At 47.8% G+C, this 27926-nt stretch overlaps 1 protein-coding gene across 1 annotated transcript; it reads right to left on the bottom strand.

The window, feature by feature from the left end:
- LOC309532862 (2-hydroxyacylsphingosine 1-beta-galactosyltransferase-like) lies at window positions 1-25354 on the bottom strand. Its single transcript, XM_082223622.1, has 6 exons — window positions 25244-25354; window positions 10980-11824; window positions 7512-7651; window positions 5704-5780; window positions 2982-3201; window positions 1-748 (listed from the first exon to the last, which is right to left on the bottom strand). Exons 2-6 carry the CDS (start codon window positions 11814-11816, stop codon window positions 433-435), a joined length of 1590 nt encoding a protein of 529 aa, XP_082079748.1. The 5' UTR covers window positions 11817-11824; window positions 25244-25354; the 3' UTR covers window positions 1-432.
- Window positions 25355-27926: the final 2572 nt, after the last annotated feature.

Raw genomic sequence — 27926 nt, 5'->3', positions numbered from 1 at the left:
TTGGAGGGAAGCAATTTGCGGTTTATTTTTTAAAAAAAAACACAACAATGATGCAGTATCACACAAAGGCAAGAGTGCGGTGTGCCAAGGAAAGCTGAGGAGTAGCAGCCGTTTGAAACAAACTTTTAAAGCACCACTTTTCAGGTTCCTTGCAATAATAATAAAGGAGCACCCCCCTTATCCTTACACAATATGGGGCAGTGGCATTCCACAGCTACTCGCTCACTCTATAAAGCGTAATCTCTGCTCTCTCCTCACCATCTTACATAGCATGGGAGAATGGCAAAGAGGATATTGTCCTCTCCGGCATTTCACAGACTTAGATCCCATCTCAAAGCTCCCACAAAGTCCAGCCCTATCCATTTTTGGCCTTATCACCGCCCTTATCTATTCTATTCAGAGAGGCATAGTCTACTCAAATCAGGGCAAATCCTACTGCACTTTCTTCCCTTCCAAGACGTGCCCATTCAAAACGTGGCCATTCAGGTGTGCTGGGTTGACGTCGGACCTTCTGTACCGCAAGCTCAGCCTGAGGACAACATAGATGATGGCTCCCACAAACAGCAGCAGCACCGCCAAAATATCCAAGCAGTAATACTCGTAAAAGGAAAGTCTGTAGAGGGCCGGGCGGAGGAATGGAGCTCCATCATGGCGAAGGACGTACTCCAGCCAGTAGACTGTCCGGTTGAGGGGAGAAATGGGCTTGTCCAGGTGGATCTCTGAGATCTTCTTGGCAACCTTGGAGAAACTGCAAAAGAGGAACGTCAACAATAATGCTAGGAGAATGATGTGTCCCCCACTGATTGCTACGTTACCAAATTTTGCCAGGACTCAACGGCACAAAGGATCCATCAGTCATTATCCTGGAGTCCAACAAGGACCAGGACACTAAATCAGAAGCTACAGGACCGCCACTGAAACTGAGGCAGGAATTTGGTTCCACAGCCCCGGCACCCATAGAACCGTGGCCTGGACTTTCACAGAGACCTTCCCCTGGGTGTGAAGAGCTTTGCAGTCCAGTGGTGCAAGAAGCACACCAGGCAGGAGGCCCGAGGGCGAAGGTCAAGTGTCCATCTTCAAGCCAGAGTATTAGCAATGTTGTCCAACAAAGGAGGCAAAGCTCAGGAGAGGTGGACTGGAAGCAGAGGCTCAAATGGCCTCAGCTCACCTCAGGCCCTCCTTCAAGCATGTGGCTCACTCGGAGCTCTCCACAGTGCTGTGGCTGCAGCAAGTGGCCTGGTTTGCTGCATCCCACGGGCTCCTCCTGAGGACCGGGACAGGACACCATAGAATTCATCTGCATATTTCCCAGATTCCTCCATGACAAACTTGTATCTCTTCAGCATGTGGGAATGTTCTGGGGTGCAGGAGAGGATATATTGTGGGATTATATCCTTATCCAACTTGTGCTAACAAGTTCCCAAAATATCAGCAGAGTTTATAGACATTCCTCTTTAAGTTCGCAACGGTAACGTGTGCACAGGTTCGCTAGAACCTCTATAATAATTACTCTGGTAATTTCCCCTTTTTGTTCCCTCTTAAAATACAAGACACGACACAGTCTTTATAAAAGTATAAGAGTTTACTCACGTTCTGTTCACAATATGATCCCAGAAGGCACAGGCTTAAAAAGGTTACATACACTTAGATTCTATCTTGTTGCAAGATAGACCTTATCTCCTCTCTTGGCTGAGAGCCAAGAGGGCATCTTTAGATGTTTCCTCATCGAAGGAAAATGGCAGAGAGAGCGAGATGGCTGCCTGCCCTGTGCTTTTGTCATTACCTGCACAGGTGAGGCCACACCCACCTTTGGTCACATGCGGAGGAAGTCTGTCCCCAGGAAGTTTACCTGCTTGCTGGACAGACATCCCTCCCCATGTTCTAACATGTACACTCTAGGAATGTTGTCATTGACTGCTCCTGTGTTTACATCCCACACAGCAGAGGCATCTACTGGTACCTGGCCAATTCACTACAGCGCTACAGGCTCTCTTGGTGCCTGCACCCACCCACAGAATAATCTGTCTATATCAGCTGAATCCATGAGACGGAGAAGCAAACATGCAAATTGAATGCCTCTCTCAAAAACAGTTAATTGAGTCACGTGGGGTGTGTGTGTGTCTCTGAGTAGTGCTCCATATAACTGGTTCATTCACTGTCACAGAACCATAGGCCTCATCACCACTACTGGTATGTAAAAACAATATCATACAATTTTGAACAGCCATGGCTACCCCCCCCCAACCCCGCAAAAAAACAACAACCATGGGAAATGTAGTCTCCTAAAAGTCAGAGTTGTTAGGAGGCCCCAAGTCACCTCACAGCTATAATTTCCAAAGTACCCTTTGGGGAGGGATTGACTGTTAAACCACTCTGGGAATAGGGGTCTCCTTACAACTCTGGACCCCTAACAGACCACACTTCCCAGGGTTCTTTGAGAGAAGGTAAAGGGGGTGGGGCTAAAACAGAAAGTAACTTACAGTGGTGCCTCGCAAGACGAAATTAATCCGTTCCGCGAGTCTCTTCGTCTAGCGGTTTTTCGTCTTGCGAAGCAACCCTATTAGCGGTTTAGCGGATTAGCGCTATTAGCGGTTTAGCGGCTATTAAAGGCTTAGCTGCTATTAAAGGTTTAGTGGATTAGCGGCTAAAAGGCTATTAGCGGCTATTAAAGGCTTAGCGGATTAGCGGCTAAAAGGCTATTAGCGGCTTAGCGGCTTAGAAAAAGGGGGGAAAGCGGGGGGGAAATCGGAACACTCACAAGACGTTTTCGTCTTGCAAAGCAAGACCATAGGGAAAATCGTCTTGCGAAGCAGCTCAAAAACGGAAAACCCTTTTGTCTAGCGGGTTTTCCGTCTTGCGAGGCATTCGTCTTGCGGGGCACCACTGTATCTATAGAGACGCTCTTGCAGTTCTTTAATGCAGTAACCAAAGATTCACTCCTTTGCTCTTCTTTGAATAAGGCTACTAATAGGCTGACTTACCTTGGGTTAGTCGTTACTGCGGACAGAGTTTGGTAGAGGCTGTCTTCCGTCACCCGGCCCCAGTCCACGAGGATACCCATCCCTTTCGCCTGAATTCGCGTCATAATATCAAACTGGTCGCCGTAGAAAGGGAAGCCCACAACTGGAATCCCGTGGTAGATGGCTTCAAATATACTGTTCATGCCACAGTGACTCACAAGGACTTTCACACTGGGGTGGCCTGCAACAGAAATCGAGCAATGTTAAAAGCTCGCTTCCATAATATCTACTTGAATTACCAAATCTGCTAAACACCATCTATTATGTAGTTTTCTGACTCGGTATGAGGCACTCAAGCTATTCAGAGTAGTAGACCCGTTGAAATTAAGAGGCACAACTAACTTAATACTATTAATTTCAATGGTTTTCTCTGAGGAAAGCTTAGCTGACAACCATCCACTGAGATTAAAAAAAGGTAAAGGGACCCCTGACCATTAGGTCCACTGAGATGAGGACTGTAGAAATTTGCCGTTAAATGTTTTCTGCAAATTGTGCTGAAATTGGATTGACAGATGCAGTCTAATTTTATAATTACTGTATTTTTCGCTCTATAAGACACGCCAGACCACAAGACGCACCTAGTTTTTGGAGGAGGAAAACAATTAAAAAAATATTCTGAACCTCAGAAGCTAGAACAGCAAGAGGGATCGCTGCACAGTGAAAGCAGCAATCCCTCTTGCTGTTCTGGCTTCTGGGATAGCTGCGCAGCCTGCAGTCGCTCCATAAGACGCACACACATTTCCCCTTACTTTTTAGGAGGGAAAAAGTGAGTCTTATAGAGCAAAAAATATGGTAATTAGATGAAAGGGAGCCAAACATTTGTCTAAGTTAGATCAGTCAATTCCAAAACTAGGACATTCTTCTGAAAAATCTAATCTATTGATGCACGGGCCTCAATTTTACAAAGGACTGACATCATATTCTATGGTTCTCTGTTGTATGGCTACGTTACAACAGCCCACAGACTAATTTGTAATTTGAAGGAAGACTGCTATTGCCCTTTGTACTGATTGGAAATATAATGCTTAAATCTGAACCACTTGCGTTACTGACAGTTGAACTTATCCTATCAATATGTTTACAGGCAACATTTCGTTGCATCCCAAGTTATGCAAGTTGAAGTTTTTCCACACACGGGTTGACACCCTCCCCTCACAGCTCTCCCTCTTTCCCCAAAAAGCATTGGCCACAATGCAATCACCGCAAAGTTCTCTTGTTAATTCCAGGACTTAAACTCAACCACGACCAGTGCTTTTCAGTCCTGATTAAGGTATTGTGCTCCCTGTGAAGATTAACAAAAGTTTGCACGGCCGGTTTTGTGTCCTTATTTTACCTTACTAGCACTTGCCTTGAATTCCAGCCCCAATCAAGCCATTCCACTGCTGTAAGTGTAGAACAATCTTTGGAACTGGCGCCTGCTGGATGTTGCTATACTACAATTCCCACCATCCCTGGCCATTAACCACGTTGGCTGGGGCTGATGGAAGTTGTAGTCCAAACTATCTAGAGAGCCCCGAGTTGGCAAATGATGGTGTGGACATATCTGATTTACACTGTCTAACTAGATACTTTTAAAAATGGTATTGATATCTATGCATGGCTGAATAAGGCTGCAGAAGCTCTGAAGACAGTAACTCAAACATGCATCCATCCCATCATAGGGAGGTCCTAAAATCGCTGGCATATCCTTATTAAAAGGCTCTTTAATCAGATTATTATTTATGAAAGCTCTCCTAATATCTGATGATACAGGCTGGTGACTGCTATAGCCATACAGTGGTACCTCGGGTTACATACGCTTCAGGTTACATACGTTTCAGGTTACATACGCTTCAAGTTACACACTCTGCTAACCCAGAAATAGTGCTTCAGGTTAAGAACTTTGCTTCAGGATGAGAACAGAAATCGTGCTCCAGCGGCGCAGCAGCAGCAGGAGGCCCCATTAGCTAAAGTGGTGCTTCAGGTTAAGAACAGTTTCAGGTTAAGAACGGACCTCCAGAATGAATTAAGTACTTAACCCAAGGTACCACTGTATGGCAATACCTGAATGTTTGAGCAGCAAACTGGTGAGCTTTCATGTAATCCTTGTTAGGGTCAAAAAGGAAGTCTAAAAATACTTTTATGAAAAAATAAATAGATCTATTTGGGTTACAAAGAAAACCCACTATACAGGGCCAAACAGAAGGAGGAGAAGGAGAAGGAGAAGGAGAAGGAGGAGGAGGAGGAGGAGGAGGAGGAGGAGGAGGAGGAGGTTTCCAAAATCTGAAGAGGGCACTGTAACACCCAAAGGCCAAACTAAATAAACATCAGCTGCTCTGCTATCTGCCCCCTTAAGCACATAACTTTTTTAAAAGCACAAATCACTGGCATTTGGCTGAAAGGAGGGGAGATTTATGCTCAACTATGGTCTTAAATCAATTCAGGTATCCTGGACCAGCAATGTTATGGGAGAAAACAAAAACCAAAACCCATTAGCTTTGCCAGTTATCCAAGACTGGAAAAGACATTGAAGCAGTTCATTTATTCACATAGGGTATGGAGGGAGAAGGGCACGGTTTGCTTTCTCCTTCCAGGCAAGGAAAAGTAACTTGCTCTCATAGAATCATAGAATGGTAGAGTTGAAAGGGACTCCCAAGGGCCATCTAGTCCAACCCCCTCGTTTGGCTGATCCCTTTTCACTTACCCAGCAGATCGTTTTGAGGCAGCCAATCCATCATCAGTGTGTTTTCACCCAAGTTATATGGCTTCTGACCAGAGTATCTGCCAAAGGACAGTGGGAGGGGGACAGCAAAAGATCCATCACTTAAAATAAGTTCCTTCCCACCTGAACTCAGGGGAGAATGAGAGGAAACGATAAACGTTTAACAATACATAGTGTGTGATGTAATCATACATAGGGTGAAAGTGCCAATTACGTGCAGGTTCTGTATTAAAAAAAAATGTTGTCTAAAATATAATAACCACTTAACCCTTCTCCCATGTCCCGTACCAAGACCTTACCCTAGCCGCTTTTACAGTTGGCAGGAAGAAGATATCTCAAACGTGGGTACCAACAAGATAAGTAAATACCAGTTGACTGCAACTAAAGATTTAGGGGTAAATTGCAACCAGCTGTATGCTACCTCTTGGTCTCAATTTGCGGTTGAAATCCCCACGACGGGGTGAGCTCCCATTGCTCAGTCCCTGCTCCTGCCAACCTAGCAGTTCGTAAGCACGTCAAAGTGCAAGTAGATAAGTAGGGAAGGGAAGGTAAACGGCGTTTCCGTGTGCTGCTCTGGTTTGCCAGAAGCAACTTAGTCGTGCAGGCCATATGACCCAGAAGCTGTACGCTGGCTCCCTCGGCCAATAAAGTAAGATGAGCACCGCAACCCCAGAGTTGGCCACCACTGGACCTAATGGTCAGGGGTCCCTTTACCTTTACATCTACCTGTTGGTCTCTCTGGCCAGAGTGCACACACAAACAATTTCTCTTGTTTGCTCCACTCCAACGGCAAAGAACACCATCCCTCCAGCTGCTTGAGAAAGCAACCCAGCTGTGTTAAATGTTGGGAGGAGAATCCCACTTAGAGCAGCTTTCCTGGGAACACTGGTGGTGGCAGGAGTGTGCCAAACAGGTACAGTCGTACTTTGGTTGACAAACGCCTTGTGAGTCGAACGTTTTGGTTCCCGAACACCGCAAAGTGAGTGTTCCGGTTTGCGAACGTTCTTTGGAGCCCGAACGTCCGGCACAGCTTCTGATTGGCTGCAGGAGCTTCCTGCAGCCAATCAGAAGCTGCGTCTTGGTTTCTGAATGTTCTGGAAGTCGAACGGACTTCTGGAACGGGTTCCGCTCGACTTCCGAGGTACCACTGTATAGGAAGGAAGATAAACACTTCCTTTAGAGCAAATCTGCCTGAACCCAGAGGGACTTGTTTCTGAGTAAACGCGCACAGAATCACGTGAGGGTGCTCTTTGGCAGCTGGAAGGGGCAGTTACTGTGTCTGGGTGCATTCTCAAACAGCCTGGTCCTTGATGTCTATGACGACTCTCACCTGAAGGGCTGGACCTTTGGCAGAGTGAGATGACCTCCTCAAAGGGGAGGGGGGGAGATACTAGGAAGCAGTTGTGACAGCTCCCCACAACTGTTCCTCCTGAGGCCCCTGCTGGTGGCAGATGGAGCTGTGTAAGCCCACCCTGTACCCCCATAACTATTCTGCCCCCCTATTCAGGTGCAATTGGCTTCCCATTAATAGCTTTGGTGTTAAGGTCCAGCTGACGGTCCAATTGGCTTCTGTATGCGCAGCACCATCTCGGCCGAAGGCAGAGAAAAAGGGGGAAAGGCAGCCTGTTGGGGTGTCCAGATCGGTTCTGCCCCTCTAGAACATGGTACCCATTTGTTTGGGATCTGGGCCAGATTCCATGAAGCCACGGCAGTGCAGAGGGATTCCTCCTCTGCTTTTTGGCTGCCCGCAAGCACAATGCAGTTACAGATCACGAAATAACGGGTGTTACCTCCACACAACCTTCTGGGGAAGGCGAGCAAACGCCCCGGCCATCTTTTCCACCAGGTCTTTTGGCAGGACTCGTATACCGATTCCAAAGGAGACCACGACGACACCAGCATCTGCGGCTTCCATCCAGAGACGCAGGCCCTGCACGTATAAAAGCACCCCCAGATTTGCACATCAGAGCAATATCAAGCTTTCTCGCTTCAAGCCCTTCAGGTCTACGGCTGCACTACCCTGAATGTGCCTGGTCTCGGAAGCTAAGCAGGGTCAGGCCTGGTTAGTATTTGGATGGGAGACCTCAAACCATTCAGCTGAGAATAGAAGCCCAGGTAAGACCATACATGGTGGCCTGCCAGGAATTCTGGCAAAGCAGTTGGACTTCTCTGCCCTTCTCCTGTAGGATCCCCATCCTTGAAGACAGCAGACGCCGCAAAACTAGCTTCCTCTTCGCCAGGGCTCTAAAAAGCACCAAACTCAGAAATCTCTCTGCACTGAAAGAATATCAGAGGAAAGGAATCTCAGGACAATTCTTATTTAAAACCACTTGTTACCCGGGTCTCCCTTGCTCACACAAAGCATCCATGTCGTGGCAAAATAATGTTTACTTAATATTTGATGGTGTGGGGGGAGGGTTGTGGGGATGAATGTGCTGGCTCCATTCCTGCTGCAATTCAGGTCATGTCGCAACTCTAGGAAGGCCTGAAGTTGGGTGTCTGATGCTCCGACACATTACGTAACTCTGGAAAATCAGGTTCCTTAAAGACTCAGAGGCACTTGCAGGGGACAGGAGGTTCCCTTGCTGCAGAAAGTCACCTTCCATAAACTGGAAAGTGACCTGAACAGTGACAGAAAATTCAACTACTGCACTCATTGGTTAGAGCATGGTGTTGATAATGCCAAGGTTGCAGGTTCGATCCCCAAACGGGACAGCTGCATATTCCTGCAAGGGGTTGGAACAGAAGATCCTCAGGGTTCCTTTCCAACTCTACAATTCTACGGTTTTATTACTCATCCCTGTGCACTGCTTTACGTTTCAATTAAAGCCTGGTGCCTGCTTCCCAAAGCCCGGGAAGCTTCTCCCAAGCTTAGGGAGGTGTGATGCTCACCTGTGCAACATTGGGACATTCCTCCTCCCCAATCGCCCTCGCAAGCTGGCGCCTCTGGCCCTAACTGTTCCTCTAAGAAAAATTTCACTGCACACCGCTGATTCCTGCACTGCAGTGGGTCGGACTCAGAGACCCTCGAGGTCCCTTCCAACTCTACAATGTCTAAGCAATTCTTTGTTAAATGAGTCACCTGCCAGCGATTTAAGCAATGAATGAAGTCAGAGCTGTGAGGGATAAGTAACCCTAACCCTAACGGGTCTATATTTGCAATGGTGCAATTGGAGTAATAATAATTTATTAATTATACCCTGCCCAACTGCCTGGGTTTCCTCAGCCACTCTGGGCAGCTTACAGCATACCGTATTTTTCGCTCTATAAGACGCACCAGACCACAAGACGCACCTAGTTTTTGGAGGAGGAAAACAAGAAGAAAAAATTTCTGAATCTCAGAATCTGAGAAGCCAGAACAGCAAGAGGGATCGCTGTGCAGTGAAAGCAGCAGTCCCTCTTGCTGTTCTGGCTTCTGGGATAGCTGTGCAGCCTGCATTCACTCCGTAAGATGCACACACATTTCCCTTCACTTTTTAGGAGGGAAAAAGAGCAAAAAATATAGAGCAAAAAATACGGTATATGAAAACATAATAAGACATCAAACATTAAAAACTTCCCAATACAGGCCTGCCTTCAGGTGTCTTCTAAAAGTTGTGTAGTTCTTTATCTCCTTGATATCTGAAGGGAGGGTGGTCCACAGGGAGGGCGCCACTATCGAGAAGGCCCTCTGCCTGGTTCTCTGTAACTTCGCTTCTCACAGTCAGGGAACCAGCAGAAGACCCTTAGGAGGACCTTAGTGTCTGGGCTGAATGATGAGGGTGGAGATGCTCCTTCAGGAATACTGGGCCGAAGTCATTTAGGGTTTTTAAGATCAGCACCGACACTTTGAATGGTGCCTAGAAACGTACTGGGAGCCAGTGAAGATCCTTTAGTGTGCATGTGTGCATGCAGCCCATGTTATGTGTTATGCGGTCTCGGCGGTCACTCCCAGTCACCAGTCTGGTACGCCGGCTGAGACCCTACCTGCGTGCACACTGTCTTGCCAGAGTGGTACATGTTCTGGCTATCTCGCGCTTGGACTGCTGCAACACGCTGTACGTGGAGCTACTTTTGAAGGTGACTCGGAAACTACAACTAATCCAGAATGCGGCATCTAGACTGGTGACTGGGAGTGACCGCCGAGACCGCATAACACATAACCTGGGCTGCATGCACACATGCACACTAAAGGAGGGGCTTCAGACTCTGAGCTTTTTTTTTTTTTTTAAAGGAAGTCTTTAGCCCTTCTAGAAAGAGAATTTCAAAGTTTAATGTGCAGGGAGCTGTCTATACTGGAGGTGGAATGCTGGGGCCTGTTTGCCTTCTCTTTGCTTTGCTGCTCAGTGGCTTCGTGGAGCAAACAGGGAGCAGCTGCTCTGGTCATGGAAGTGTTTGGGGGGAAAGTGTATATGGAGCAGTGGAGGAAGATGCTCAGGATCTGATCCACTTGTTTTGTTTTCCTACCATCCACAGGAAGCTGTCGGCAGACAGCTACTTTTTTAAAAAAATGTGAATGTTGGGATGTAGAGGGAATTGTGGGAATCACCCATCACTCATTTTGCTGCCTGCCGGCCATGTGGCAGGCAGCAAAATGAGTGATGGGCGATTCCCGCAATTCCCTCCACATCGCAACACACACAGCTGAATATGAGGGTGATGGGAGGATGTGGCATCCTCTTCTTGTTTCAGATGCCTGCCACACAGCAGCAGTTATTCCTAAGTTGTCGGCGCATATCTGTATGTGTGCATGCAGCCCAGGGCAAAGGCATCATTATCAGCATCACATTTCCTCTGATTGTTCCCAGGTTTTGTTTTTTGGGAGGCGGGGGGCGGGGCGGGGGGAGCTCAGTGCTGAGATCGCACCATCATTTATTTCCTGATTGTTCTCAATTTGTTGGGTTCTTTTTTTGGGGGGGGGAGATGCCAGTGCAAAGGCGTTGTTGATATTATCAGCTTTTCCCAGATTGCTCCCCAATTGTTTGCAGAGTGCAGAGTCCTTACCACCATCATAATTATTATCACTTTTTTTGGGGGGGGACACCCATTGCAGGGCATGATTATCACCATCACATTTTCTCTCTGTATGACCCACCACAAGGACTGTTCCAGGCCATTTTGGGGAGTGGGTAGTACAAAGGAGGAAATGTTATCACCCTCTCCGCATACACCCCTCTTCTTGCAGGAATTCATATTTATTTCGGTGGACAAATGCCCCACATCCACCCAGCCACATACCATAAATCTGCCACTGGGTGTATCGCGTTCCATTTACTTACCTCTGGGAGAGGCTTGGCAGGCTCTGTCAGAATCCCTCCGGTGAAAATCACATGGGGAAGCAAAGGTCGCGGGAAGTCAAGCACCACTTCGTTGCACAGGAAAAAGAGGCTCGAGCCCTGGATAAGCTCCAGCATGGATTTCTGCGGCGCCACCCCATGTTTTGCCATTAGGTGGTCAAATTTGGGCATGATGAACAGCCTGGTGCCTACACGGGAGATGATGAAAACCACGATGTTCCAAGTCCGGCCAAAAAAGCCCATCTGATCAGTCATCAGGGAGTTAAATTCGGGGACGTATGCCACAGGTGAAGTGGCTCCAATCTCAGCAGGAAACCAAAAGCCAGTGGAGAGCGCCACATATTTTACACCTAGGACGTGGGCGACAATGAAGCCACACATTTCGTTGGGATCGATCAAGACCAAGTCGAAGTCCTCACTCTGAAGTTGCTGCATGAGGATTTTGTTTCCCAGTATCAAGTCACAGTTCTCCAGGTATTTCTCCAGGATGGAAAAGAGCTGCATGGAGGTCATCTTCCCCTCAAACACTCGCTTCAGCAACTCCTGCAGCCAGTCATCGGCGCTTTCCGTGCTGAAGACCCCTTGGTAATCTTGCACTCTGTAGCCCCGGGGAAAAGGCTCCACGACTCGACCTTCGTGAAGGAGGAGGACGGCATCGTGACCCCGGCTGCTTAACGCTTCTGCTACCCGTACAAAGTTATGCAGGTGGCTGTCAAAGACGATGGTGGGCACCAGAAGGACTTTGGCACTGTGGCAAGGAAGTATGCAAATGGCTACTGCAGCAAAGAGGGCGGCCACAAGGTGTAGGCAATGCTTCATGTCAATTGCTGCAGAGAAAGAGTAAGAGTTAGTCCTCATCCTTTAGTAGTGCAAGTCGGGAAGGGACCACAGTGCGGGCCAGGTGTGGAGGAAGCAGAGCAAATTAAATGCATTTCTACGCGGGTGGCGCTGTGGGTTAAACCACAGAGCCTAGGACTTGCCGATCAGAAGGTTGCCGGTTCGAATCCCCGCGACGGGGTGAGCTCCCGTTGCTCGGTCCCTGCTCCTGCCAACCTAGCAGTTCGAAAGCAGGTCAAAATGCAAGTAGATAAATAGGTACCGCTCTAGCGGAAAGGTAAACGGCGTTTCCGTGCACTGTTCTGGTTCGCCAGAAGCGGCTTAGTCATGCTGGCCACATAACCTGGAAGCTGTATGCCGGCTCCCTCGGCCAATAAAGCGAGATGAGCGCCACAACCCCAGAGTCGGTCACGACTGGACCTAACGGTCAGGGGTCCCTTTACCTTTACCTTACCTTACTTAGTGTAATGCAAATCAAAGTGTTTGATCGCAGAAACTGCAGTTCTGTGCATTTTATATATATATATGCATACAGATGTGCAGAACCAACAGTGTGCCTAGCAATTTACCAGAGTTTTAGCTGCCAAAACAGAAAGTCTAGTTGCCATTTTGGGGCAAGATGGCCCCCGTGCCTTATTTTTCAAATGATGGACTGACTGTGATTGATTCTCAGTCAAACACCTGGCTAGTTCAGAGGACCACCGTGAGCCAGGTTAAGAGCTCTGAGAACTTAAAGAAGAAAAGTCACTTGAACCAGGGCCATAGGAGCCTATTCCAACCTCTTTTTCCTAATGACGACATGGACCATTCATAAAGTAAGAATATTCTCCACAACTTTGAGCAGGGCACTAGGGCAGGGTAAAGAAGGACAAGCGACAACAATGAACTGTAACGTCGTTCACTGCTCCTGCTCAGGCTGCACAGAAAAAGCATTTTAGTTCCTGAAATTGCTTCTGATTGGGCAGGTAAAATATAACTGATAGAATTTTCAACACTGGCCCCAGCCTGGTGGAACACTCTGTCTCATGAGACCAGGGCCCTGCAGGATCTGATTTCTTTCCACAGGGCCTGTAAGACAGAGTTGTTCCACCTGGCCTTTGGCTTGGAATCAACTTGATCCCCTCCCACTCCTCCTCTTTCCTTTCCCCTTCTGTGGGGACTTCCCTGGCTTTTTTTTCTAGCCCACATAGGACCAGTCTGGATAGTTGGCCTTGGTGAAGATTTGATGTTTTTATCCCCCAAAAGTTTTTGATTTGAGCTTCTACTGAAATGAGGCTGCATTTTAGTGTTGTATTTTAATCTTGTTTTTAAGTTGTATTTTAATCAATTGTTTTATATCTGGTGTTAGCCGCCCTGAGCCCGGTCTTGGCTGGGGAGGGCGGGATATAAATAAAATTTATTATTACAGTGGTACCTTGGGTTACATACGCTTCAGGTTACATACGCTTCAGGTTACAGACTCTGCTAACCCAGAAATAGTGCTTCAGGTTAAGAACTTTGCTTCAGGATGAGAACAGAAATTGTGCAGTGGTGGCGGCGCAGCAGCAGGAGGCCCCATTAGCTAAAGTGGTGCTTCAGGTTAAGAACAGTTTCAGGTTAAGTACGGACCTCCGGAACGAATAAAGTACTTAACCTGAGGCACCACTGTATTATTATTAATTCTACAGGATGGGGTATTAGTGCATGAAAACAGTCCAGATCCAACGACAGCCAGGTGCAAAATGCGCCTGGTGAATTTCAAACCCTAATGGGCTTTCCATGTAAAAGTTGAGACAAGGAAAAAAGGGGGGACAAGAATGAAGAGGAGGTGGGGACAGCCAACATGGCGTCCTCCCTCAGGTTGTCAACTGCATCTCCCATCAACCCCCAGCCCTGAAGTCAGGTGGGAGTTACCAAAGTTATGGTAGACATAGGACTTCCGGGGTGCCAGACTAATGGGACAAACAAAGACTGACAATCCCGGGACCGGGGGGAGGGGACGCTGGAAGAAGATTGGATTGCTTTTATTTTATTGTATCTTTTTTATATTATTACTACTAGAAATGTTTTATGAATTTCGGGGAAACGTTGAGATGAAATTACTTGGCTCTTGTAAAAATGTCTAAAGAATTTGGCAAAAAGGTAATGGTTATGAGAAGTTGGCAAAAAAGATTTAAGTTTTAAGTTCTAAGGTCATTTTTATAAGACAAGATGATAAATAGAGTAAGGTAACATAATGATAAAATATTATGAATTATGGAAAGGATTTGCTGTGACAATTATTAATTAAGATACAAGAGATGGGAGGAGGAGGAGGTCATGGAAAGAAGGTAATGGAAATTGGAGAATTTGAAAGTGATGGTTTTATTTTCTCTTTTTCTTTTTGTGCTTCTGTCTTTTTTTCTTTTTTGTAATGTTGTCTTTTTTCTGTGTAATTTTAGATTTTTTTGTGTTTCAATAAATATTATTTAAAAAAAAACAAAGTTATGGTAGACATAGATAGAATATGTAGTTATCCCAGTTCCACAGGCTTAGGCTTGGTTACAGGCATAATTTCAGGTCTGAGAAGGTTCGGTGCAAACTACAAGTACTGGAGCATTTGCTTGTGCACCTTTGCAGAGTAGCTCTGAGGCGATGCCTTCACAGGAAAGCCTGAAGAAACCTTCCTGTTTGACCAGGAAAGATATATCAACTAAAGAAAACTAAATGTTCCTCAGCTTGGGAAGATCAGAAATACATTTTCCCATAGTAAAGCTATACGGGTGTTATGTACTGAATTGAATAGGATCCAAAAAGCAGCAGTCTGATTGGTCCTAGAACAATAGGATTCAGAGTGCAGCAGTCTGATTGGTTCTAGAACAATAGGGTCCAGAACGCAGCAGTCTGATTGGTCCTAGAACAATGCAGCGGTATGATTGGTCCACAGGAGCCACCCAATCCAGCTCCAGGTGGAAGTGAATCCGCAACTGGATTGGCCTACAGGAGAATCCCAGAATTAGCCAATCACGTGAGACCCATTGTGTAAATAATGTACCATATATAAAGTAGATATTTTGGGGAAACTTTCATTCCTCACTACTATGAGCTGAGTAAAGAGCATGAAATCCACACTCAACTCCGAGTATATTTCAACACCCTTTTATAAAGGACTTGGGAAATTATGGCAGTTGGTCCTCCCCAGGATTTGGTGGAGATGCCCCCATGTTTATGCCCACTTTGTGTCACCTTCATTCACTCTTTTCTTTTTCAATTATTTGTTTCGTATAACAGCACATATATTAAATATACAACGCTACTGCAACAGTTCAGAAGCACTACTATCAGTTCCAAAGATCAGCATATTGTGATGGTGGTGGAACATCATTATGCATTTTGTTAACATGCAAAATAAGGTCTAACCAAGTCTAACCTGATTCCATAGTAAGCAGTTACTTTAAAACAGGAACCTGCTAGGAATGCATTCAGCACAAGGTAATCTACATATTTAAGGAAGCTATGCAACTGCTTTTAGTGCAATTGGCGCCAACTCTACTAAACATGTAAACATACACTTGCAGAGGTCCTCTCCTCTTCCTCCAATCCCACATTTCCAATATCTTATCATTAATTCAAACACTGCAAGTCCCAGACCGAACCAGAGATGCCATTAAAGTCAACAGACATCAGGCTTGAAATCACCACCCTTGCTCTCAATATGAGGCGTTTCCACCCTGAGCTCTCCTCCAGATTTCAAGCCAAGCCACTGAATTATACCTGCCTCTTTTTGCTCCCACCCACTTGCCTTTCTGGTGTTCGTTCCAGCAGCATCTACCTGGAAAGGTAGATGAGAAACATGACTCCAGAGAAGATGGCAAAACACAGGCATTTGTACATCATTAGCCTGAATAAGGAGTCCTTCTCTGCTGCGGTCTCTGGAGCACATACAGGCAATCGGTTAGTTGTTGCAGAAGAGAAGAGCGATAAGAGAAACAGAGGAAGGGGGCTGGAAGAGGAGCTGTGTGCAGAGAAAGAGCTGTGAGTGGAGGGGTGTCCTATTTGCCATCTTCTGGACTCCCTGGGAAAGTCACCCAACCCAGCCTGCTGCAGCCTGGAACAACTGGGTGTGCAGCTGGTTCAGTGCTGAATGGGCAGTTGGCAGAAACTCCATGAACCTCGGTGCCTGTTGTAAAGGGAAGCCTAGAGTGCACCTTCCTCAATGCGATTTTTTTGGGGGGCAGCGGGATGATCAGTGAGTTTGTTGAGGCTGTAGGTGAGAGCCAGTGTGGAGTAGTGGTTAAGAGCGGTGGACTCGTAATCTGGTGAACCGGGTTCGCTTCCCCGCTCCTACACCTGTAGCTGCTGGGTGACCTTGGGCTAGTCACTCTTCTCTGAAGTCTCTCAGCCCCACTCACCTCACAGAGTGTTTGTTGTGGGGGAGGAAGGGAAAGGAGAATGTTAGCCGCTTTGAGACTCCTTAGGGTAGTGATAAAGGGGGATATTAAATCCAAACTCCTCCTCCTCCTCCTCTAGGGTGCTTGGGTGGGATCCTGGGCACGAGCTAGGAAGCAAGGGGTTACTGAGTGCATGTGCACATCAGAAGGTGACATAACTGATATTACTATATGCGTATCAGTACTTAGTGAACCAAGACACAAAATGAACACTCAAGCCCTTCAATATCCCATTAAGCGGGATTGCTTCCAAACGACTCTTAAGGACCATCTGCTTTCAGAATTCCCTGATAACATTGAGGAACACTGGACCAAGCTAAAAACATCCATTATTGCAGCCTATGAATAAACTATTGGATACCAAACCACGAAACACCAGGGCTGGTTTGATGAGAATGACAGTGAGATTGAACGCATGATTGACAAGAAAGGGAAGGCCATTCAGATTTGGCAAAGAGATAGAAACTGTGCCACTAAGAAAAAAACCTATGCCAACACTAAGGCTGAGGTTCAAAGAAGAACCAGAGAACTAAAAAACGCCCAGTGGATAAAAAAAGCTCAAGAGATCCAGCATTTAGCCGACACTCATGATGCACAAAGTTTCTTTAAAGCCACAAAGACCATCGATGGGCCAATAAATCATGGCATATGCCCCCTATGCTCAGCAGACGGTATCACACTTCTAAAATATAAAGAAGCTATTGCACTGCGCTGGAATGAACATTACCAACATCTCCTTAACCACAACTCCCCCGTAGCCTCTGAGATCCTCTCTCAAATTCCGCAAAAACAAGTTAGAGATGAGCTTGCAGTATCTCCAAATCTGGGAGAGTTGTGTACAGCTATTAACCAAATGAAAAACAGCAAAGCCAGTGGACCTGATGGGATACCTGCTGAAATCTTCAAAGTGGGCGGAATTGAACTTACACAACAACTTAGTAAGCTCATCCAAAAAATCTGGGAAAGAGAAGAGATCCCAGCAGACTTTAGGAATGCCAAAATTATCCATCTCTTTTAAAAAGGTGACAGAACTGTTTGTGGAAACTATTGAGGCATCTCTATGTTAGCTGCAGCCAGCAAAATTCTTGCAAGGATCTTAGTAAACCATCTCTTAACAATATCCGAGGTGACCCTTCCTGAATCCCAAAATGGTTTTCGGTCTTCTAGGGGGATAGTGGACATGATTTTCACCGCTCGACAGCTTCAAGAAAAATGCAGTGAGCAAAACCAACCCCTGTATATGGTTTTATTCACCTGACTAAGGCTTTCGACACTGTAAATTGTAATGCCCTGTGGACTGTCCTTCTGAAAATTGGCTGCCCAGATAAATTTGTAAACATCATTCGACTCCTCCATGATAATATGACAGCAACAATTGCAGATAACAATGGCTCTCAAAGTGAACCATTCCCAGTGGGATCAGGTGTTAAAACAGGGTTATGTTATTGCCCCAACTCTATTCATTATTTTCATTGCCATGATCCTACACTTTGTTGAAGGGAAACTCCCCACCGGAGTAGAAATCATGTATCGAATAGATGGAAAGCTCTTCAATCTGAGGAGGCTGAAAGTGAAGAGTAAGGTTACTATAACTTCCATCATAGAGCTTCAGTATGCTGATGACAACGTAGTGTGCGCATGCTCAGAGGATGACCTCCAAACCATCCTAATATCTTTGCAGAAGCTTATGAAAAGCATGGCCTATCACTCAACATCCAAAAAAACAAAGTGCTGCACCAACAAGTACAAAATAACCCCTCTGCAGTGCCACAAATCCAACTCAATAGTGTAATGTTGGAAAATGTCGATCACTTCTCCTACCTAGGCAGTTATCTTTCCACATGGGCCAACATTGATGCCGAAATCCCGCATCGCCTGAGCTCTGTGATTGCAGCTTTCTTCTGATTGAAGTGCAGAGTGCTTGAGGACCAGGACATTCGCAGGGAAACTAAAATGCTTGTTTACAAAGCTATTGTACTACCAACCTTACTGTATGCTTGTGAAACATGGACCACTTATAAACGGCTTTGAAGACACTCAAACTCAGGACGCAAGGGAGAAATGTGCTAAGAAGAAGGCATGCTTGGCAAATCCACACCATGATCAACTCCCGCCCAGAAACCAATGTCCCCACTGTGGAAGGATGTGTGGATCCAGAATTGGCCTCCACAGTTACTTACGGACTCACTGTTAAAACCGTGTTCATGGAAGACAATCTTACTCAGCTACAAGTGATCGCCAAAGAAGAGGAGAAGAAGATGATTGTGTATTTTTTTTGTGGCAGTTCTTTCAGGTTTGCTTTGGAGCAAAGTTCTACAGCAGCTGGTATAGAAACTGTCTAAATAATAACATAAAGATGCTCAACAGATACGGAGGCTCCCCTGGAAGAGAAAGAAGGTGTAATATTCAGCGGTGGACTTTGGGCTCTCAAATTTCAGCGACACCCTGTTGAATGCTAACATTCAGTGCCAGCTGCCTCTCGCACTCCCTTTCAAAGCACTGTTGTGGTGGCTCCTGCAGCACAGTGCCCAGAAACTGCCTATGCCACTTTGCCTTGGGTTGTGGGTGAGCTTCTGAGATCTCTCCAAGAAGGCCCTGGAACAAATCTGGCCAGAAAAGTTTCCCTGGGTCAGAGGGACTTAAAAAAAGAACCCTTGTCTAAAAGAAGAAAACAGTGGAAAAGAATCATCTCCGAGTTGAAACCTGTAGCTGGAAGTCGGGTAACCTGGTAGTTGAATTGCTCTGTTGATGCAACGCTTCCCTAATATGCTGTATAACAGAATCTGTGGTCCTCCCAGCGTTGTGGGACACCAACTCCCATCAGTCCCAGTCAGCATAGCCAGTGGTCAGAGATGATGGGAGTTGTAGTCTGCCAACTTTGGGAGAGGCACAGATTTTCCTTTCTATATAGGAATTCCACCTGTCTTTTCTTAGAATGAACAATACTGTGCTGCCTAAGTGGTAGGCAGAGATTTTTAAGCAGTAATGCCCTCCAGCAATGTTAGAAACACAGATATATAAGCTAGGGGCCAAATGGCTCCTTAAACCACGGTTACAGTAGCCAAAACAGAACGCCTAGTGTCCATTTTGGGGCCAATATGACCTTTTGGTTCCTGAAATCCATTCTGATTGTGCAGATAAAATATCACAGATAGAATTCCACAGGATGTGTTGCTAGTGTGTTAAAACAGTCCAGATCCAAGGTGGCAGAGACCAAACTAAACCGCTGAGAGAAAAATATACATCAGGAGGCTTAATTTGGTCAGAATTGAGTATACATTTCCGGAGTTAACGCTAAATACATTACTTCTGGCAAATGAAAGTCACCATACCTGCTAGAGGGCTGTGGAAATTTGTGTCTGGGGCTTTTTCAGACTTATCTACCCATGTACTATGTCAGAATTTCCGAAACCTGGGTCTCCAACTGTCGATGGACTACAACTCCCACCATCCCTAGCTATCAAGACCAGTGGTCAGGGATGAGGCAACTGTAGTCCAAAAACAGCTGGAGACCCAAGTCTGAGAAACCCTCTACTATCTGAAACCAAAAGGGGAGCACTAACTGCTTTCCAACTGCTCCTGATCAAGATGGCAGTTTTTAACTGATGACAAAAGCCACAGTGGGCAGAGTTTGACATGAGAAAAATGCTAAGGAAAAGCGTCTGGATATCTCTCCAGAGGTTGCATGAGGAACCCTTTGGAATCTCAAGGGCCACCTTTGCTTCTGGGCAACTTTCCGGGGGCCACAGGCAAAAGTGGGTGGAACAGCAAACATCAATGTTAATTTTGTATGGCAGGCTAGTTTCTACAGAAACTTGCAGGCAGGCATTATCAGAGTTCAAAGGCACATTTCAGCCAGGAGGGTGCAAAGCAGGGCTGGCAAGGAATGTGTCCTGGGGAGAGTGGGAGCAGCTTTTGAAGGAATTGTGAGTTGTGTAGTGTTGTGAGGGCCAAGCTGAGAGAGGTACAGAGTGGCGCATTTGCCTCACCAGCCTGAGGTTCCAGAGTAAGAATAGAGTTTTGCCCAGTTCAAAAATTCGGAAGGTGCAGGCTAGCAGACTCCAGGCGAAGAGCAGCAAACACAAGGTTTCACCTCACTTTCTTTTGAATTACTTTCTCTCCGGCCTATTATGCAATGAGCATAGACAATGCCAGCTCAGACTTTGGCACGTTTTGAGCCAAGCAGACGAAAGGTATAAGAACTCCATTAGGCACACCCAATCCAATGCGGAGTTGTGACACCTACTTAGGTAATTATAGCCAGCAGTGAGAAAGCTGATTAGGACATTTCATCGTTTAAACAGGCTTTTGACAGACTTCCACACCAAGATTATTTAGTCAGAGCAAGAAAGGCGTCACTTTTTCAGAATACTCCTGAGAATATAATAATCCCGCTCCCAAGAGATAGTGGAATATGACCACATACGCTGATGAAGCAATATTCCTCCCGTGTTTTCTACTATCTTGATTAATACTGGCAGCCACAGGTTTTGACAGCCAAGCTAACAGAAGTCAGGTACTGCATTACCTTGCTTTCCCAGTCGCGGCCGGGGCACACCCTCTAAATAAAATAATCATAATCACAACAATATTAGCCGCCCATCTGACTGGGTTGCCCCAGCCACTCTTGGCAGCTCCCAACAAAACATTAAAAACACAATAAAACATCAACTATTAACAACTTCCTGTAAGATGCCTGCCTTCAGATGTCTTCTCAAAGTCAAATAGTTGTTTTATCTGTTTGACATTTGATGGGAGAGTGTTCCACAAGGTAAATCCTGTCTATGCCCATGAGTCTGGTCTTTTGATCCCAATGAACTGTAAATGAACAACCTGCAATTATGGCTATGTGACTGAATCCCACCCCAGAATAGCAGTCTAGGGGCACCCAAAGATTCGTCTGTCCAATTAGTGCACAGATAGGGAGCCTGTGTCCCTTCCGCAGGTGTTGCTCACCATCTCCCCTTACCATCGATTGGCCTTGCTAGCTGAAACTGATGGGAACTGGAGTCCAACAATACTGGGATAGAAGACCCTCCAAGTCTCCCTGTTTTCCAGGGACATCCCTGATTTAGAGAAACCGTCCCGGTTTCTGATTTCATCCAGTAATGTCCTGCTTTTCCTTAGGATGCCCCTATTTTCATTGGAGAAATGTTGGAGGGTATGGAATGGCATGAATTTCCCTATCCCTGAGTTGGTGCTGGAGCCAGAAGGGACTGCTGAGGCTTTGTTCCAACAAGGTTTTGGGCAACTTCCAGTCTTTTCTACTAGACACACTCAAACTTCAGGCTGAGTGGGATGTGGCGCACATGGGAAGCACATGCAACGTCACTCAACAGTTTATGCGTCCCCAATGCTATTGCATGTTTCTATCAATTTCTTTCGTCTTCTTTTTTAAGGTTAGCTTAAAAAGAGTACTGGCTGCTCTTCTCCCCAAAGCTCTCAGGGAGCTACGACTTGTAGGGTTGGACTAGATGACTCTCGGGGTCCCTTCCAACTCTACAGCTCTAGGGATTTTAGGGAGGTTTACAATAATGAAAACAGCAGAACATGGTGGGGAGGAACACCGCACAGAATTTTTTTTTAAGCTGAAGAAGAAGAGTTTGGATTTGCTATCCCGCTTTATCACTACCCTACGGAGTCTCAAAGTGGCTAACATTCTCCTTTCCCTTCCTCCCCCACAACAAACACTCTGTGAGGTGAGTGGGGCTGAGAGACTTCAGAGAAGTGTGACTGGCCCAAGGTCACCCAGCAGCTGCATGTGGAAGAGCAGGGACGCGAACCCGGTTCACCAGATTACGAGTCCACTGCTCTTAGACAGACCTTGCATCCACTCACAATATCCCCCTCACAACAAGTAACTCTGGGTTTCTGTAACAGTCCCATTGTGTTCAAAAGGGCCGACTGCCTGGTAAGTGCATGCAGGGCTGCCGCGGGCCTAATCCAAGAACTTTCGCCGCCTGAGGCAAAGGACAAGATGGCAGTCCCTCCCATTCTGTGGACAAGAGCCAAGCAGACTAGCTGATGAATCTTACTTTGCTGGCAGCACAACAGCACCCACCACTGACTCTGAAGGCAGCCGGCTATCTCAGGGGGTTCAAGGCAGACCAGGTCACACACACAGAGCTCTGCCTTCTCCCCACCTGTCAGCATTTGCCTCCTGAGGCAGCTACCTCCCTCTGCCTCATGACAGGGCCGGCCCCATCTTAAGGCTGCAGCTGTATTGAAGACGAGTCTCCTACCCTGTCCTGTACCAGTGGCACATTTCCCTACAATGCCTTTTAAAACAAAAGCAAAGGGCAGTCGCTCCTATATTAAATTTAGAATCATAGGTTTGTACAGTTGGAAGGGACCCTGAGGATCATCTAGTCCAACCCCACGCAATGCGGGAATATTCAGCTGTCCCATGCAGGGACCAAACCTGCAACCTTGACATTATCAGCACCGTGCTCTAACCCAGTGTTCCCCAACCTTGGGCCTCCAGCTGTTTTTGGACTACAACTCCCATCATCCCTCGCTAGCAAGACCAGTGGTCAAGGATGATGGGAATTGTAGTCCAAAAACAGCTGGAGGCCCAAGGTTGGGGAACACTGCTCTAACCAACTGAGCTAATTTGCTTCCTTGTGATTTTTAAATTGGTCAAAACCACTCTAGGGCCAGGGATGGGCAATCTCCATCTGTTAGGGGCCACGTTCCCTCAGGGATCATCTGTTGTGGGGGCAGGGAAAAACACCCATCAATCTGCCACCTCCTCTGTCTCGTTACCCGTCACCTTCCTGTCTAGCAGGCCACAGGAGGAAAGGCAGGTTTCTCGTGCCAGAGGTCTGAACGGCCAAAGCCAGGCTGAAGACCCCCAAACTCAGGCTGAAGGCTACAGGCTGCCCACCCCTGCCTTGTGCATGATGTTCCTTCTTCCGCACAGTCATTACAGGCTCAGGTAGCCTCCTTTACTTGAGGTCACCCTATGGGGCAAGGACAGGATTAGCAGTTGTCCCTGTCAGACTGGCAACCGTCGGCACCAAATCTTGTCTAGTTGCTGCTGGGTTACTGCGCCCTCCCTCCCAGCAAACCATCAGCGCCATCTCCTACCCTAAGCAGGTAAGTGGCTGTTCAAAGAAGCAGCTGCCTCCACTCACTCCGCCACAGACTCTCAGAATGAGATGGACCCAGCGTTCCTGCCCAGAGGGAGCTGACAGGTGAGCACAGCTGCTGCTGCTGTTCCAGCTCCCAGCTGGGCCTTTCTTATAATTATCCTCAAATTTTTATCCTGCCTTTCCTCCGAGGAGCTAAGGGCACCTTACACAGATCTTCTGGAGAGACAGTGTGGTGTAGTGGTTAAGAGCGGTAGACTCGTAATCTGGTGAACTGCGTTCACTTCCCGGCTCCTCCACATGCAGCTGCTGGGTGACCTTGGGCCAGTCACACTTCTCTGAAGTCTCTCAGCCCCACTCACCTCACAGAGTGTTTGTTGTGGGGGAGGAAGGGAAAGGAGAATGTTAGCCACTTTGAGACTCCTTCGGGTAGTGATAAAGCGGGATATCAAATCCTAACTCTTCTTCCCCTCCCCAGTTTTATGCTCAAAACAACCCTGTAAGGTAATTTGGACCGAGAGACAGCGCAAGGTCACCCAGTGGATTTCACGGCCGAATAGGAATTTGGACCTTTGCCTCCCAGGTCCTGGTTCCAACGTTTTAGCCACTGCGCCACACTGCCTCTGTAGCCCTGCCTGTGCTGCGCAGGCAAGCAAGGAGCAGAGGTGGCTGCTGCAGGAGCAGTGCCTGCTGCCTCCATGTTCATCTCCTTCTCCTGGGTAGCACAAGAGCAGGGTTGCACAATTTTTCAGCTTCCGAAAGACCGGATGGTAGAGCATCCATCCATCCTTGCTTTGTTTGCCAGGGGATTAGGGAAAGAAGCTGAGCCAAGCAACAGTCACCTCCATTGCATTACCCAGCGCATTTCCACATCCCTATTGTAATCACCAAATCTTTCGGGGCAACCGGTTTATTTATTGCACAAGGCCTCCGCATCAAGGGCAGTTGCACAACCAGAATTTGGAATCATAGCACTGTGGAGTCTCCAGGGACCCCAAGAGTCATTTAGTCCAACCCCCTGCAACGCAGGGACCTTTCGCCCAACGCAGGGCTCGAACCCACGACAAACGATTAAAAGACTCGTAGCTACATTTGCCAGGCAGTGATTAGATCCTACCCAGGAAGCGCCCTTGGTGGGAGGCGAGGGGAAAGGGAAAGATGGGGTGTCGACTGCTGGAGGAGAGGTCACAGAGCCTTCCGGGGCGCAAGCAAGCCAGAAAGGACCATCGCTCGATGGCGGCGTCGTATAACCTCCACGCACACCGGTCGCGCGAACTAGAAAAAGCCAAACCTGCCGCCAAGGTCCTGTTTGCGATCGCTGAAATATTTCAAAGTACGCTTTTGAATTATGGTGCTGGAGGAGACTCTTGAGAGTCCCATGGACTGCAAGAAGATCAAACCTATCCATTCTGAAGGAAATCAGCCCTGAGTGCTCACTGGAAGGACAGATCCTGAAGCTGAGGCTCCAGTACTTTGGCCACCTCATGAGAAGAGAAGACTGCCTGGAAAAGACCCTGATGTTGGGAAAGTTGGAGGGCACAAGAAGAAGGGGACGACAGAGGACAAGATGGTTGGATAGTGTTCTCGAAGCTACCAGCATGAGTTTGACCAAACTGCGGGAGGCAGTGGAAGACAGGAGTGCCTGGCGTGCTCTGGTCCATGGGGTCAAGAAGAGTCGGACAAGACTAAACAACAACAAACATTGAGCCCAGCCCCCCCCCCTTCCCGGCCTGGAAGCGCCCCTGGGAGATGAGTTAACATTGAAGCGAAGGGGGAAGAGGGTGCTAATGCGTAAACGCGTCCCTTAGAGACGGGGGATGGAGGTGGCGGGAGGACAACGCAGCAGGGAAAACCCCAAGGAGAAAAGCCCACAACCCACCCCCATCCTCCCGGGACTCTCTTTGCCCACCTTGCCCGCCCGCGGAAGCGGGGTCCCTGGCGTCCGTCTGGTGCTCCCCGGTGCCTCGTCTGGTGGCTGGGCTGGCTCTGCTCCTGTCCCATCTCTTGCCTTGCGCTTCCCGCCCCGGGCGGCGGGGAGAACAGGCGGGGCGGGGCGGGGCTCGGCCCACGGGAGGCACTCCTACCGGCAGCGGGAGGCCAGGCCTCGCCGCCTTTCGGAGGCGGCCCTGCCTGCTCTCCGCCTAAGCCCAGAAGCCAAGATGGGGTCCCCTGTGGCCCTCTCCAGGAGTGCCAATTGAATAACATATGGGGGGTGTCTAGGTAAGCCCTGCCCTACATAATGGATCGCAAGACCCGGACACACACATTATTTTTGAATGGCATCAATTTCGGGGAGGCCCAGCCCTCTCGAATATTTTATTGAGGGGCTTGGACCTTGGGCCCCTAAGAGTTGGCCCCTCTGTGGCCCTCTGCGGCAATTGACGGGACAGGGTCCCGTGGGGCTTGCTTCCGGGTAAGCGCGTAAAATTGCACCGCTTTGGGTACCTCTCCAGTCTCCAAGGCGCGCGCAAGACGCGCGTGGCTGGACCCTCGCCGTCTAACAGAAGAACGTGGTGGGATTTCTCCCCCCCCCCCACATTTTTTTAAGCCAGAAAGTCCTGGGCTCGGCTGGTTGGTTCAATTTCTAGGAGGAGGAGATGGAAGCTAAGGCCCCGGTGGCCCAGGGTGGCGTAATAGCGGCTGAAGGTGTTGGACTGTCGGGCCTGGGGGAGAGCAAAGCTAGCATCCCCGCGCATCTCGCTGGGTGCTTGCCCGTTAACCAACCGGCAGAGCTGCTGCGAGGATAAAATGGGGGAACCACGGGCCACCTGTAGCTCCTTGCAGGAGAGCTGGGAGGTAAATGTTACAACGCAGAGACCCCGCACCTCCGGCGGCCCCCCCCCCGTGCACGCGAAGGAAGAGCGGTTTGAAAAGGCACCCCCCCCCCGCGCGCAATCTGACCCAAAAGGCAACATGGGGATGCTTCAAGCAAGCAAGCAACCCGTCTGGTGTGTGCCTGTCTCGTTTCACCACCAACCCTCCTCTCTCTCTCTCTCTCTCTCTCTCTCTCTTTTTAAGGAGAGGCAGCTGCTCGGCAGGTGCAACTAGACAGGAACAGACATGCCAGCAAGCTGCCATTCAGCCTATGCAAGATGGGCAGGCACCTGTTTCTCATTGCGAGGAAGAAGCTGGAGCGCCTTCTTCGAAACCCACGCCATCAAAGCTCAGCCGGATCTTTCGCTGCCTGTTGCCAAATTCACGGAAGGAAAAGCCTCGCCAGAGGGAGAAGAGGGAGGCCTTTGTTTCCCTCTCATCAGCTGTGGCAACCAAGGTACCAATTTGCCACAACACCCAGTTTCAATTTTACAAGGAGGGCGGGCAGGGTGACGTCTGCTCAGTGGCGTAGCGTGGGTTGTCAGCACCCGGGACAAGGCAAGTAATTTGCGCCCCCTAACCTGTGGATTTTAGCACTCAAGTCTCTTCCACTAGATTCGGGTGCGAGCGCGGCCCCCCCCCCAGATGTTGCGCCCGGCCCCCCCCCTGCACCCCCCACGCTACGCCACTGCGTCTGCTGCTCCAGTAAGTTTCACAATTGGGGTCCGCATCAAAGTGGATGTCCTCCTGCAGGTTGGGGGAAAAAACCTGGCGCCTTCTCTGCTGTTTGCAGAGTGGCACTGGGCAAAGGACTGAATCCCTTCTCTCCCTGCCTCCCTTATTCATAGAAGCATATAATTATAGGGTTGGAAGGAACAGCCCACAGGGAAGTTTTTAATGTTTGATGTTTTACTGCGCTTAATGTTTTAATTGTTAGAGGCTGCCCAGAATGGCTGGGGCAACCTGGTCGGGTGGGCAGCATAGAAATAAATTATTATTAACAATCTCACATCTACTACTGCTCATTGGCATAGCCTCTCACAGGGCTGTTGCAATCCGTAACTTGTTAACTGTAATTTATTATTTATTATTATTAAAAACATATTATTATGAGTTACTGAAACCAGGCTAGCAGACGCTAAAAACAAAGCTATGGATTGCAACCACTTGGTGAGGCTAAGCTGCCATTGAACATTATTATTCATTATTTATTTTTATTATTAATCATCTTTTTCTTTGACGATCACTCGTAGCAGAGCAAGATTGTCTTCCATAAACACGGCTTTAACAATGAGTCCGTAAGTGACTGTGGAGGCCAATTCTGGATTCACACGTCCTTCCACAGTGGGGACATTGGTTTCTGGGCGGGAGTTGATCACGGTGAGGGTTTGTCAAGTGTGCCTTCCTCTTGGCATGTTTCTCCCTTGCATCCTGAGTCTGAGTGTCTTCAAAGCCCATGACAGCCTTGGTAAAGGCTGTTCTCCAATTGGAACACTCACAGGCAAGTGTTTCCCATTTGTCGGTGTTTATACTACATTTTTAAAGATTTCCCTTGAGGCAGTCCTATTAATAGTAGGCTGAATGAGGCACAATATTGGGGCAACTTCAAGCAGCAAAATAAACAGTCTTCATTAATGGTTTCTGGTGTTCAAATGGCCCCACCCCTGCAAGAGGTAGCAGTAGATCTGGAGCAACCCCAAAGCTTGCTGAAGAAGAAAAACAATTCTGAAGGAGAAGCCCACCAAACCAGGCCAATGGGGAAATGGAAAGCCAGATGG

This window comes from Podarcis vaucheri, assembly GCF_965113315.1.
Source record: "Podarcis vaucheri genome assembly, chromosome: 5".
NCBI lineage: Eukaryota > Metazoa > Chordata > Lepidosauria > Squamata > Lacertidae > Podarcis > Podarcis vaucheri.
The sequence above is the reverse complement of the archived record's forward strand: the minus strand, read 5'-3'. Positions and strand labels throughout refer to the sequence as shown.